General features: G+C 39.8%; 2 protein-coding genes across 3 annotated transcripts in view; one reads left to right on the plus strand and one right to left on the minus strand.

Moving 5' to 3' along the window:
- Nucleotides 1-1155: 1155 nt before the first annotated feature.
- Nucleotides 1156-2896, minus strand: LOC107704000 (melanin-concentrating hormone receptor 1-like). The gene is made up of 2 exons (XM_016506814.1): nt 2830-2896; nt 1156-2150 (listed from the first exon to the last, which is right to left on the minus strand). The coding sequence occupies exons 1-2, from the start codon at nt 2894-2896 to the stop codon at nt 1156-1158; spliced, it is 1062 nt and encodes a 353-aa protein (XP_016362300.1).
- A 546-nt stretch (nt 2897-3442) lies between these two features.
- The window catches only part of LOC107704009 (growth factor receptor-bound protein 2-like), a 24786-nt gene continuing 13267 nt past the window's right edge, over nt 3443-14961 (plus strand). The window contains exons 1-2 of one of the 2 annotated variants that reach the window (XM_016506830.1): nt 3443-3949; nt 5494-5732. In XM_016506830.1, coding sequence (XP_016362316.1) covers nt 5655-5732 — 78 coding nt within the window. In that variant the 5' untranslated portion in view covers nt 3443-3949; nt 5494-5654. Of the gene's footprint in view, nt 3950-4326; nt 4351-5493; nt 5733-14961 lie in introns of those variants that run through there. The other variant, XM_016506831.1, reaches the window with a different exon arrangement.

Raw genomic sequence — 14961 nt, forward strand, 5'->3', positions numbered from 1 at the left:
GGCAGCATATTTAGTAGCTACTGTCCCTTTAAAAGCTTCACACGTTTCTCTCTCAACTGTTTACTTTCATTTCAGATATAACCAACTGTGTTTATATGTAAACCTTGTGTGTTTTTGACAGTATTAAGACGTGAAATCGATCAGACGCGAAAGACAACTTAGTTCAATAATCAGGCGCTTTTTGACAGGCTCTCAGTGTGAGCTCGCTTCATGAGTACAAGCTCAGAAAAAGCGCATTCAGAACAGCACGTGAATTAAAGGTTTAACCGGTATTGCTTTAAAGCAGATGGAAATAATGTAGTTTTGTGATTGCGCATAAGTGCCGTGTCCCGTGAGAGTAACTCTACTGCTGAGCTAACACTACAGTGGTAAATTTATTCATCGCACAGACCAGTTTTTTCGTAGCACGTGTGACATATATATCGCACTGTACAGCCCTGATATGGTAAGTTTTTTTTTTATTTGTGTGTGATTTAAAAACACTGGCTTTTGACTCTTATAAACCAAGGGTGTCTGCCAAAACAACAATCACCACAATAAAATTTCAAGCACATACTCAACACTTACGTGTTACTGTTTCACTACAAAAAAAAAAAAAACACAACTTACAGTAATATTTCAGTGGATCAAATAACATGATACAAAATTTCACACATATTTACATTCCCAGTTTTTTTCCAGTAAACATCCTTATGGGATGATGTATAAAAACATAATGCAAATACATGATGCAAATGCAAATACACGCATAGCACACAGAGATTACAAAATATTGATCTCTTGTTTAATCACTTTGTTTTTTTCCTTTTTTTTTATATTTCTTTTATTTTCTTTAATCAATATTGTATACTGAAGCAGAATATTGTTTTAATGACAAGCAGCTGCATTTGTTTTGTATTCTGCCAGTGACGGTTACTGTCATCCGTCATCCGATTCTTCCCTTCATCCTGACTGTTCCATCTGACTGTCAGTCATTCTATTGTTCTTGATATTTTCTTGCTTGTCATAAGCCTAAATATATATCTTTGCAACTGGACCAAGAAATACTCACTGAAATACTCACACTTCAGCCTTCAATCATCTGTAATCACCATAGTATTCTTAAAATTAGGTTGTGTTAATAAAAAAAATAATAATTAAAAAAACATTAGTATATTACTCTGAGGTGTTAGCAGGAATATGTCTTTGGCAGTCTGCGGTCAGACGGAGGGAAACAGTGGCCTCCGTGCTGCTCGGGTTGACCCGGAAGTGGTTATGCGCAAGCCGGATAGCCTCTATAAACTGCCGTTTAAAGGTCTTACTCAGAATTATATAAAGAAAAGGGTTAATGCAGCTGTTAGCATAGCCCATGCTAATAGCAACGTGATAGACATAATAAAATGAGGCACTGGGTTTCTGTATTCCCAGATGGACAAGCTGAAGGATGTAGTATGGAGCCCAACAGATGAAAAAAGCCAAACAGATGGCCACAGCCATCCGAGTCACACTTTTAGTGCGCACTTGTTGGTTCCTCGGGGGAAGAGGTGCCACTGAGGTAGACATGTGCTTCAAGATTTTAAAGAACACCACACAGATAATCATGAGCGGAAGGGCGAATGCCAGCACAAACTGATAGATAGTGAACCAGCAGATGTTGATGGATGGATTCGGAAGCAGGAGAGCACATCCCACCTGGCCGTTGTGGAGAGGCATCAAGCCAGTGTACATTAAGACAGGAGTAATGGAGATGAGAGAAAGCACCCACACCATCCCCACCACACCACTGGCGATACAGGTTGTCCGGACGTGGTTAAAGCGGAACGGGTGGACAGTAGCCACGTACCGGTCCAAGGTCATAACTGTGAGGATGTAGGTACTCACTGTCTGACTGTTCGAATCTAGGGCAGAGATGACTTTGCACATGGTGGCTCCAAAACACCAAGATCCGTTGCCCAAGAGCTGATGAATAAGAAAGGGCATGCCGAGGAGGAAAAGCAAATCCACAATAGAGAGACTGAATATGAAAATATCTGGTACCGTTTGTTTAGCCTGGCATTTGGTCTTTTTAATGATGGTGTAGATGACAATAGAATTTCCAATGATGCCCAAAAAACATATGGTCCCAAAAATACTGGGCAAGCTGGCATTTCCATTCTGGTCCCCCATGGTCACTAAACACACAATGAAATCACACATAAGAACGAGATCCATATGTGGTGTGTGTGTGTGTTTATAATAGATAAAATATATAAAGAACAAACTTTAAAGAGAAAAATGTTGACATATGGTGTACGGCATTTATTAAACAGCTTTTTGTTAATTCTTATGCTAATTAAATCATTATTATGCAGTTGTTATGGTGATAAACTTAAAAGAAATGGTAGCTACACTCTTAAAAATAAAGGTGCTTCACGATGCCATAGAAGATGGTTCCATAAAGAACCTTTCTGTTTCACAATAGGTTCTTTGTGGCAAAAGAAGGTTCTTCAGATTATAAAAAAGGTAAGAAAGAGATGGTTCTTTAAAGAACCTTTGACTGAATGGTTCTTTGTGGAACCAAAAATGTTATTTTATGGCATTGCTGTGAAGAACCTTTTAAGTACCTTTACTTTTTAAGAATGTACAGTGCCTAAAATACATACTTTATGAATGCCCATAAGAAAGAAAGAAAGAACGAAAGGCTGCATTCATACTACGTAATATAATTAGTTATATAATAATAATAATAATGCATGTTACTTTTCCTTAAATCAGTTCGTGAAGTAGCTTATAACATCAGCTGATTTGCTCTAAATCAAACTGGATTTCTATCTTCACTTCCACAATACGGTTTCCCTGAAATATGCCTACCTGTTATATGTCCTGACGAGTTAAAGAGAAGCAGAGATGAGTTTTCAGAATCTTCAGAAATATCCATGTTAAAAGTTGCGAAAGAAATGCCGTATCTACATCTACCTCTGCAGACAAAGCAGCTAATAACTTCAAGTCTCACAGTGAAAGTCACACCTTTGTCACCGCCTCATATTTGCTACTTATAGTATTATAACTCTATACACTATTTCCACCGTACTCATTACATACCTTATCGATGCATGCAATCAATAAAAAAATAATAAAACAGAAGCAAACATGGGCTCTACAAATATCTGATTTCTTTGGGATAAAAACGCGGAAAACTTGTTTGAAGACGCACGAGATAGAGCAGCAGCATCCACAAGTCTCAGTGTCTCTGCAGAGATGGGTTAGTTAGACACTCACTGTCCTTGGACACCAGCTGACACCTCCAGTTATGAAATGGCAACTGCACCTCTATCCATCAGGGCATCACTATTTCGTCTTCTTTTTTAAAAAGGTTTGCAGTTGTTCAAATATTGATGCGAGGCTCGTGTGGGTCTGTTTGTGTTTCCTAACCACTGCACCAACCCAACAAGTGTTGCTGTGTATTTTTACTCACATTTACTGTAAATTGGCTTCTGCAGCCAGAAATGTCTCTGAATTATGGGGTCCAGCAATGTCACTATTTATCCACTAGATGTCGATCCGTTCATCTCTGTGTCATGCTGCATTTTTCTCATAGAGAACTGGAACAACCATTCTCTTCTGTTTAGTTCCAATCTGTACTGCAATCTTCAATGCGAGATTAAAAGGTTTAGATAAGAGGATACGCGCGTTTAAATCAAACGGATCTATGGTGCACTGTCGATTTGTGTAGTTTCACTATTATTTCAGTGTGTGTGAAGTTTATGTTTGGACCTTTCCATCTTTGCGGACCATAACACGAAGGAAGCGGAAATTAACAGCCCGCTTGCTTTTCCCGGAGCTACTGCGGAGTCGGGAAATTTAACTGCAACCGTAAACCCTATGAACATGATTTGACTGTTGTTAAAGTGCAGTATTTCTATGTAGGCTAGTCTTTATTTCACTGCGTAAGAGGGATCGGAGAGGGAGACTCTGCACCTCTGTGCGCTGGGTAAGTGTTTTTCCTTATCTAATCAGCAGATAGTTGCATTGGAATAACTAATGTTCGACTCCTTTCAGTCAGATTGGTCATTTTTTAAAGATTAGATGTAGGGAAAATAAAAATGCGAAGGAAATTCTAGTGGTGTTTGTATATGCTTCACAAGGCTGAAAAGTTTGGTGTCAAAACAAAGGATCGCATCTTCACCATCACAGCATATTATCATTAAACGAATCCGTTCCTCTAACCCAAACTATTTACATACGGGACCGATTATACTACAACAACTGTAGACGAACAACGCGAAGCGGCAAACTATTGCTTCTATCATAATCAACGAAGCTGTCTACAAACGACGTAACTGACGCCCAGGGCCCACACTGCAAATTTACTTCAGGGCGAGCTGTCCGGAGGTCAGTCTTCGTTGCGTGTTTGCAGCGTATTGACTGCATGATTATAACGGCGAAGTGCTAGAATGTCGCATCACTAGCGGAGTCGAATAGTGGAGTGGAACAAATCATTTAGGTGAATCGTTCTCGTTCAGTCTCGTATTTTGTTCGTTGAAATAAGCGCGTGACTCCATTGGTGTTATTTTCTGCCGTCGGATGGATTATAAGCAGGAGCAAATATCATTCGTGTGCGGGCTACGGAGGGAGCATTTTCACTGGTTAGATCGTTTGACCGAATAAGTTCCTTTACTGAACGAGACTCGGTGGATTGTCACTGAACGATTGACTTCGATTAAAATTCGCGAACGATCTGGATTTGAAGTAATTGTCCATTTTTTCGTTAACAATCAGGGCCGTTTCTAGCCAATTTGACTCCCTAGGCGAAATCCCTATTGCCCCCCCAACTTTTATTGCCTAGAAACGGCCCTGTTAACAATGATCTGCTGACCGACTAAGGGAGAAGGGGCATGTCGTTCGTTCGGTTAGTAATGTTGAATGATCTGTTTTGTTGTCAGTTAACGAGTAAAACTTTCTCACTAGAGCTTCTTAGTAGATTTGTAGATGAGTTTTTAACGAATCGGTTGACTCAAACACTCACACTGAAAAGGCCTCTGGATGAATCAGTGAGCGAATCTAAACGAATCTTCTTAGTGAGTCGATTCAACTGATTCAAATCACTGGTATGAATTAAAACCTCAAGCAGTAGCGTAGAAAAGCAACCAGATCTTGACATGAATGTCTGTAATGATGCATCTCACTCAGGAATGAAGAATTTGTTTGTAATTGTAATTAGTTAACATGTATTTAGCCCTTTGTTGTGACGTCAGTATTTCAACCAGTGTGTCGGGTCTGCATGACTCTTTCACCAGCATCCAGTATCACCCAAGACACCCCACATTAGCTACATCTGATTCCTCTTATTGGCTCATAGTCGGTTGCAAGAAAACGTCAGCTCGACCCAGTTATTCCGTTCCCTTTATATTTGCATGCATTGCACAGCTGCTTCATACCAGATCTGATTAAAAGGGAGAAAAAAATCCAATCTTTTTCCTGATGCTTCGTCAATAGACAACTACATTTGCTTCAAATCTTTTTGTCTGTCTGCAGGCTGACAGCACCCAGACAAGGAAGATCTGTCACTCCACGGTCAGCAGTGACAAGGACAGATACTAGGAGATTGAATCAGATCAGTCAGGGCTGTTATTCTGCCTATAGAAGCACTTCCTTCTGGAGCTTTATATCTGTCTCACATCCACACAGCCCATGCCATGGAGGCAATAGCTAAATATGATTTCAAAGCTACTGCGGATGATGAATTAAGTTTCAAGCGAGGAGAGATTTTAAAGGTAAGTGGCATTTATTACTGCTGCGTTTTTCATTCCTGTCTTTCTGTATGATCAAGCTATGAGGAGCCTGATGTCTACAGAAATCTCTAGTTTATCTGTTTGTCCTGTTCCAATTACTTGTTTATACAGACTTCAAATTTTAAGTATTAACTTTAATCAGTGTCAGAAATATATTGCATTGATTTAATAAAGTCTGGGTGTGCAGTGATGACAAGTCAGTTTTGTCACTGTTGTTAGGAACTCAGCATTGTGAAATTGGATGTCATGTAACCTTGTTTAGCTGCTTTAAACTGAACAAACGTTAAATAATTTGAAATGAAGGTTTTGTCGTGTGTTAGCTTTGAGGCCATAAAATATTTTATTTAGGCTCTGATATTTTTACAGCTTGATAAGTTATGCCTTACATAAAGTGTAAATTGCACATACTTCATTATATTTATTGGTTGCGGGGGGGAGTTCTTCCACCTCTACTCCTCCTCCCCCCCTCCTTAAATAAAACATGGAATGGATTTATGCTTTTCCCTTGATGTTATTTTAGTGCAGCTCCAGAGTGATGTGTCACATGACATTTAGGTTCAGATGATTGGCTGGAAACAACATGGCACCTGTGAGCAAAGATGGGAGTTTTGCGCCTACTGACAACTTCCATTAATATGAATAAGAATGCTTTCTCTTGATATTATATATAGTTAAATATAATATAGATCATTATAAAGTTTAGAGCCTCTAAAGAACTAAGTCTCTTGGCAAAAATTGTCTGTTTATTTGATGTCTATGGTAAGTGGGATTAATCGCAGTAACACTAGCAACGTTTCTTATCATATGTCATAATTGCTATTTATCACATTAAAAATTGCAGGAGTGTAAAGCGAGGGTTGCCAGACCTTTGTCTCTGGTTGTTGCCTATTCTTCATTGACTTCACCCCATTCAGAAAGAAGAAGCTCAGGAGAGTTGGTCTTAGTATTTTTCTTCCCCGCTCTTTGGCAATGATTGCACAAGAAAATTTCAAATCCTGGGACAGGCAAAAAGCAATGATGGGATTTGATAGTATCTCAGGATTTCAGCTATTTTTTTTCTGAGCAATTTATGGAAGCTACAGTGCCAAGTCAAAAGACTCTGTATTTTACCAGTAGAGCTGTGAGTTTGCAGTCTCAATTGCAAACTGTGTAAGGAATAATTGATGACAGGTCATTGAATTATTGAAAAATAATGCACACCCAAGGAGGTAATGTCACCACGACAAGAGGCGGGTGTGCATTATTTTTCAATTATAATTCAATGGTCCATCATCAGTTATTATTTAGGTGTTTTATTTTGAGACATTTCTAGATTTTTGTCCTTAAAACACATGTGTAGAACTACTTACTTGTATGCATTTTTTCCTATAAACAGCCAAAGACCTACAACATTTTATAACTAGTAAGATTATGATTATAATTAGCCATTACTTCGCTGAAATAATATGCCATAGTGATTCGAAAAGTTGTTTGAATAAGTGGTATATTATATGTCAAAAAATTACAATATTATGTTACCAAACTTACATAGTTGAAGTAACAGAATTGGAAACCTGGATCATATAGAGAGGAATGTTCACATTTTGCTGTTCTCTGTGAGTTGTGACAAACTGAGAATCATCTTCATTGAAAAGAGAAAATAACAGCCTAAACATATCCCATGGAATAACAGCATTTGCTTCTAATATGTTGAGAATATCCCCAAGCCCCGAGACTCTGTTAGGTTGGCCTAGAAATCCTGGCTAATTACTGTATCAGCCTCCTGACTGTAGGATAGGATTTGATCTTCTCGCTTGGGTTCTGTTTTGAACCTCTGACTCCAGGGAACTCATCTTTTTCCAGAGTCTCTTGTGATTTTTGGTGCTTCCCCCACACTTCCCCCAAGGGCAGCGTTGAACATTTTTGCTGTATGTCTGACATATTTGCATATATTTTTGCCCTACTTTCCTAGTTTCATGGGATTAGATTTTGCATTCATAGGAGTTGCATCAAAGAACGTGTCCCCTGCAAAATAAGAGGATTCCTCACGGCTCACACATATCTGTCTCTCTTCCTTTCCTTCAAATCTGTATTTTTTCTCAGTGAAAAACAAAGTGCCAATTTTGAATAATGTACTGGTCACTCTTTTACTTGCTACTACAATGAAAGCGGTTAGCTAAAAGGGAAAAATATATAATTAATTATGATTGAAGACCAAGATTTGGCTCAGATATAGTGGTCTTTAACTTCTGAAGGTGGATTGGTGGGCATGATCCGACTTTGTTGATTCGAATAGGTACTTCATACTGCCACCTTTTGGACGAAGAGGTTCATAGAAAACACTATGACAGGCTTTGGTCAGTTGGGTCATGACAGTCGGGTCACTGATGAGTCAGTGATTTGAACTCAGTAAATATTTTCCAAAAATTCCAAAAACACTTTTAAATCCTGGGACAGACATAAAGCAGTGATGGGATTTGATAGTATCTTAGTATTTCAGTCATTTTGAGCAATTTATGGAAGCTACAGTGGCAAGGCAAAATAATCTATATTTTACCAGTAGAGTTGCGAGTTTGCAGTCTCACTTGAATGTGTAGGGAATAATTGATGACAGACCACTGAATTATTGAAAAATAATGCACACCTGTGGCAAAGTGACCTGTCCCTGTCAGTTAGCGCAGCACAGACACACCCCATCTTACCTCACTCCTCCTCTGTAATTCCCTGCTGAGGCGATGTGGGTGCACACGCACGCCATTAGCACTGGTTAGGGATATGCTGGTATCAAATTTTCATGTTGCGATTAATTGCTAATGCTTTTATCACGGTATACGGTATTATCATGATATTGAAATTTAGTTGCAAAAAAAGTGTTGTCATAATACAGTATAACAGGTTTAATAACTTTTTTCTTATAACAAAAATAACTGAACACTTAAAAACAATAAAGCAATACACAAAAAAATGTATTGTTAAAAATTTTACACAGATTAAAGTGCAAAAAAATTATAAAGACCAATAGGTATCAATTTACAATAAGATCTCATTAGTTAACCTTAGTTAATGCATTAACATTCACAATGAGCAATAGCTACATTTGCTACAGAAGTTATTAATTTAATAAATAACTGTTAAAAAAAAATACAACTCTTAGTTTGTTAACTCATTAAATAACACCGTTGCAACTTTTGATTTTAACAACGTGTTATTAAATATTGGAATTACCCAAGATTAATGAATGTTTAGAAGATTTTTTCATTGGCAGTTTACTGTCTGTTAACTAATGTTAACTAATGAAGACCTAATGTAAAGTTTGACAGAACAATAAAGAATCAAAACACTTTCAAACAATATTTAGGGCATGTTGTAGTCCAGAATAAAATGTTTTTATTTAGTTTTAAAATAAATAGCCTATTAAGTCTAAATATTTGGCGCTGTGATGAACACCATAGCGAATACACAAATCTGAATGGCTATTTAAATAATTTAAATATATTTTAGAAAGTAGCGCAACTGCTTTGTTTACGGCTTTCCGCCTTCTGCTGTCAGAGTGAATGTGCTTTCATTCAGAGCGTCTCACGCGTTCTGCCATGCGCTTCTCATCCGTGCTTGTTTACATCAGAGTACACTAGGGATGTAACGATTCACTCAACTCACGGTTCGATTCGATTCACGGTTTTGATTTCACGGTTCGATTCGATTCACGGTTATTATAAGTTTTTTTAACAAAATTAGATTTAAGACAAATTATACATTAAATGTGTCCTTTTATTATTGCTTGTTATTTATAAATGCTGCACATTTTTGAAATTTGAAGCAAAAACAGAATGGTTTGACTTCAGTTTTGTGAAACTATAAATAAAAATATCTGCATGAAACAGCAAAGTTGAATGAGAGGCAGATTCACTCTCTGCCAGCAGGTGGAGCTTAAAGCGTTTCCTGGTTTCCGCTGTAAACAAAGCAGCGCTGAACTTACGAACTTTAATATGCATTATACAGAGGCAAGATGAAAAGGAAAAATACCAACTAAACTTTTCTAAAGACAGTAAGTTCCCCTCAGACATACATTCATATAAACTCCTACACCTAAATGAATCGCGATTTGTTTAGCATCTCAACTGATTTGAATCGTCACATATTTGAATCGATTTTCAACCGGCTCGCAGTTAATCGTTACATCCCTAGAGTACACACGTGTCTGTGACGCAGCATATAGTGGTGTTGTGCATTGTGACCAGTTGATGGGAAACTATTCTTAAAATGCATTTAAAATTTGGAATAATTTGTAATAAATAATTATTCTCTGTATTTTGAAGTGCCCACGATAACAATATTGTGCATGTTCATTATCGTGATATATTGCATTACCGAATACCGGCACATGTCTAATACTGGTTTCGCATACACGCAAACATATTCACTCCATCTCCATCCCCGACAGTGATCCACGCTGCGCATAACCATACACGCATATATTTTGAAGTTGTCCTTCGTTTTCTTTTGGTTTTGTTTCTTGTTGTAAATACATACTTGTGTTCAGTGTTTGTTTGCGTCTGTGTAGTCGGCCTTTCGCGTTGCTCTCCTTCCATCGGCCGGCCAACCCGAGTGCCACCCAGCGGCCTGGCTATATAGTGCCAGAGTTACGTTGCGCTTGCGTGAAGCAACCAGAAGCCGACTCGTCCATTGTTTGTCTTAAAGGGGAAATAGGAAATGTTGCATTGTTGTTGTTGTAATCTGTTTATTTCTGTTATTTTTTGTATATATTAATTTATTTTAAAATGTGAAAACATGTAAACATGGAGTGGATGTTATATTTGTATATTCATGTTGTTGTAAATATGTACATATACCCTTTTATATAATGGCTACTCGCAAGACTGTGACGAGAGGCAGGAAGCATAGGGTGGGGCTTCGCTCCCAGTCCAAAGCTGTGGCTGAAAAGGATGTGGCCTGGGACTCTGTCGACTCCACAGAGGAGGAGAGAGAGGAGGATCTCCCATCCGTACGTCCCAAGTCCACGTCACCTCAAGTCAGACCTGTCAGTCCTGCTGCATCATCTGGAGGTGGGATGTATGCTGTGATGCGTGATATTCTGAGCGCTCAAGAGCAGAGAGGGCAGCGTTACCTTCTGGAGCTACAGAGTCTACGGGAGTTGATTCTGCAAGCTGTCCGGCCAGTTGAGAGGTCGAGTGATGTCGAAAGCCTACTGATGGAGCTCCCAACGCCAGCTCAGCGCAGAAGTACAGCTTACCAGAGAGACAGAGACTCACCAACTGACATGGGGTCCAGCAGCCAGCCGACGCTACAAACAGAGCCGAAGTTGCCGGTCTTCCAGCAGGGGGAGGACATTGAGAACTTATTGCGTCGCTTCAAGCATCTGGCTAGAACCTGGAGGTGGCCAGAGGACGAGTGGATTTATCGTCTTGTTCCACTGTTAACCGGGCAGGCGCTGGAGGCATACCTGGCTATGGATGAGGATAGAGCAGAGATCTATGCTGACCTGAAGGAGGCGCTCTTGGAAAATTTCAACATCTCTCCAGAGACCTACCGTCAGCGGTTCCGTGCTGTTTCTACTCCAGCTGGGGAATCACCAACTGAAACGTATCATCGGCAGTGGAACTTGTACCGTCGTTGGGTGAGGCCTGAGCTGCATACAAAGGATGAGATCGGTGAGACAATAGTCCTGGAACAGTTACTCCGTGTTCTTCCCTACGAGATCCGAGTGTGGGTGAAGGAACATGAGCCAGCAACTGGACTTGATGCTGCTAAACTGGCTCAGCAGTACATCAATGCTCACCGTGAAGTCAGCACTCTCAACCCACGAAAGGTAACTTTAAAAGCTTTCCCAGTGGCACTGATGAACCTCATGTTGACTCAAATGTTGCTCATGCACAGAAAGTAGCTCCAGAGAAAAGACTTGTTTGCTATTACTACCAACAACCGGGTCTCAAGGCAACAGTGTGTCCGATTTGTAAATCTAAACTGACTGGTATTTGCTGTGTCCCAAGAGAGGAGGACATTGATGTGAACAATACACGCAAGACACAATATATGTTCAAGTGACTTAAATGGACAATGTTTGAATGCTCTGTTGGACACTGGTAGCTCTTTATCTTTGCTCAAAGGAAGTCACATGTCACATGTTCCATTTGCTAATCTGGTCAATGTACAATGTGTTCATGGGGATGTGAAGCAGTACCCTCAAACTGAAGTTAATGTGTGTGTATAAGACCAAACTTATTTGTTGAATGTGGCTGTTGTTGATGATTTACCTGCTGACATGATTTTGGGGAGAGACTTACCAGTGCTTACTGAAATTTTGCATTCTACCCGAGACTTTGTAACCACTTCTGACCATGCTGATGTTGCTTGTCCTGTTGTAACACGAGCCCAGGTTAAAGCAGGTCTGCAGCCATTGCCAGACTTACACCATAGTCTGTTGCAAGGTGGGACTAAGGGCCCCAGAAAGACACGTCGTCAACGATGACTAGAAAAAGGTCTTGGTACCCCAGCCCCTGAGATCCAAACTGAGGGTCTTGAAGTTCACGGCTGGAAGGTCCCAGAAAACATTGCAGAACTGCAAAAAGCTGACAAGTCATTGAAACCACTGTTTGCTAAAGTGTTTGAGGGAAAACAAGCTGACTTGTGTGGGGAAAAGTATGTTGCCATTAATGATGTATTGTACATGCAAACCCCTGAATTCACCCGTTTGCTTGTCCCTACATGTTGTCGTCCCATTGTTTTACACTTAGCACACAGTATTCCATGGGCAGGACATATGGCACTCCAGAAAACATACACTCACATAAGCTCACGATTTGTTTGGCCCTCCATGTACACTGATGTACAGATTTACTGCACCACATGCCAAAAAAACAGTGCTGTGTGCCGACAGGATAGGGCACCTTTACTACATCTGCCTGTGATATCTGTCCCTTTTCAGCGTATTGCCATGGACATTGTGGGATCTCTGGAAAAGAGCAGTGCAGGACACCAATACATCTTGGTCATCAGTGATTATGCGACAAGGTATCCTGAGGCTTTCCCTCTTGGTTCCATTACTACGCCCAAGATCATCAACGCCCTCGTCCAGCTTTTTTCCAGAGTCGGGATACCAGATGAAATCCTCACAGACCAAGGGACCAATTTCACGTCATGGCTGATGAAGCTACTGCATCGACAGCTAGGCATCACCATGAGCTCAAAAGGAATGGTATGACCAGCACGCTGAACCATGAACCAGAGAGCTGCAGCCTGGACAAAAGGTACTGTTAATGCTCCCTACCTCAACAAACAAGCTGCTGATGAAGTGGCAAGGACCCTACACTGTTGTTCGCAAGGTGGGACCAGTGACATATGAAATTCATCACCCTGACAAAGGCAAGGCAATACAGACTTACCACATTAATCTGCTGAAGGAGTGGAAAGAGCCATCCAGCAAACCTGAAACATCGCTTCTAATTCAGGAAGTGGAAGGGGATCAGGAGGACGAACAACCAGAGCCGACGGTGAGAGCGCCAGCACAGCCAGCAGGTGTTGATCTGCTTCATCTGGAAGAGTCCAAACAAGCTGAGCTGCACTGTACCACCTTCTGGACCAGTACCCTTCATTGTTTCGTCAGAGGCCTGGGCGAACCAACCTGGTACAACAGCAAATCCACCTTCTTGATCCAACACCTTCCCGACAGCGGCCGTACAGAGTACCCGAAAGGCTGGTGGCACCCCTTGAAGGCAGAGTTCGAGACAATGCTGGAGTTGGGAGCTATTGCACCCTCCAAGAGTGAGTGGAGTAGCCCAATTGTTATCGTCCCGAAGAAAGACAACACCTTGCGCATCTGCATTGACTTTCTAAAACTGAATGCCCAGTCAAGATTTGATGCGTCCAGACCCTACACAGCGTTCCGGACCCCGCTGGGGCAATTTAATTTCACGGTTCTACCGTTCGGGTTGCATGGGGCACCCACAACGTTTCAACGTCTGATGGACCAAGTCCTCAGAGACTGTGAAAACTGGTCAGCCGCTTGACTCTGGATGACGTCGTAATCTACAGTACGACTTGGGAAGATCATCTTCTGCACCTTGAAAAGACCCTGAGCAAATCAGTAAAAATGTTTCGAAAATTCATATTTTAAGCCCCACAGAAGAAAAAAAAAATAACAAACTAGATTTCTTTTTTTTCTTCTTTTTTTAACACATTTAATTAATTTATCTCATTTTGTATTTTTTGTTTAGAATTTGTTACAAAAACAAACTTCATGCTATTAAGATCAAAAGAATACTCATTCAAAAATCACAACTAATTTTATAAAACAACTGATTCAGACTCTAATTTCTAATAGAATGAGCCATGCTAGAAGCCCATATAAAAGTCAGTGCAGTTGTGCATGAGATGGACATGATAAACACATCTGACTAAGACATGATTATGCTTCATATAGTCTTTATCTGTTTTGTACTGCATTCTCTAGTGCTTGTTGTAATTATTTTTTTTAGACATAAGTAATAATGTGATTTTCACATGAGCTAATATGTTTAGTAATATATTTTAATATATCAGTAAATTAATTTTTTGATAATGACAACAGTCTACGTGTAAATAGTGACAGGATTTTCATTTTTGGATAATTATTCCTTTAAACAGTTCATAGACACTTGATTATCCAGGCTGAAATTTTCTGTTTGTAGTGCAAGTCTGTAGTGCTCCTTTGACATAAGCCATAAAAATTATGTATTTTCAGTATTTTAGTGTCACTCTCACTGACATCCAAAAGTGCCTCTGGCACAAGGCAGAATGCCACTAAAAGGTTCTCTCTTCTTCCAGTCTTGAGAATTTGATGTTGCGTTAGAGACGTGACTAGAAATGCTTCTGTCTGTAAACTATAACTGCAACTATATTCTTTTTTTATAGTTGCACTTGCAGCCAAAACACCTGTTGATAAAATTATATGGGAGACTATTAAGAAAGCAAAATGCAAGGTGTGCAATCTTTAGGGTTTAAGTTTAAATTATGCATTTAAGAAAATGTTGGGTTCATTGGGCTCTTCTGGCATATTGCTTTCGCTAGCCCACTATTCATTGATTTAGTGCTTGAGAGCATGCATTTGGGTTGACATCACTGATGTCTTAAAGGGGTCATATGACGTTGCTAAAAAGAACATTATGTTGTGTATTTGGTGTAATGCAATGTGTTTATGCGGTTTAAGGTTAAAAAAACACATTATTTTCCACATAAT

This window comes from Sinocyclocheilus anshuiensis, unplaced genomic scaffold, assembly GCF_001515605.1.
Source record: "Sinocyclocheilus anshuiensis isolate Anshui unplaced genomic scaffold, SAMN03320099.WGS_v1.1 scaffold1477, whole genome shotgun sequence".
NCBI lineage: Eukaryota > Metazoa > Chordata > Actinopteri > Cypriniformes > Cyprinidae > Sinocyclocheilus > Sinocyclocheilus anshuiensis.

Coding starts and splice junctions, on each gene's coding strand:
- LOC107704000 (XM_016506814.1), bottom strand. CDS start 2,896: ATGGATATTTCTGAAGATTCTGAAAACTCATCTCTGCTTCTCTTTAAC. Junction 2,151..2,829: donor CTCGTCAGGACATATAACAG/GTAGGCATATTT, acceptor TTGTGTGTTTAG/TGACCATGGGGGACCAGAAT.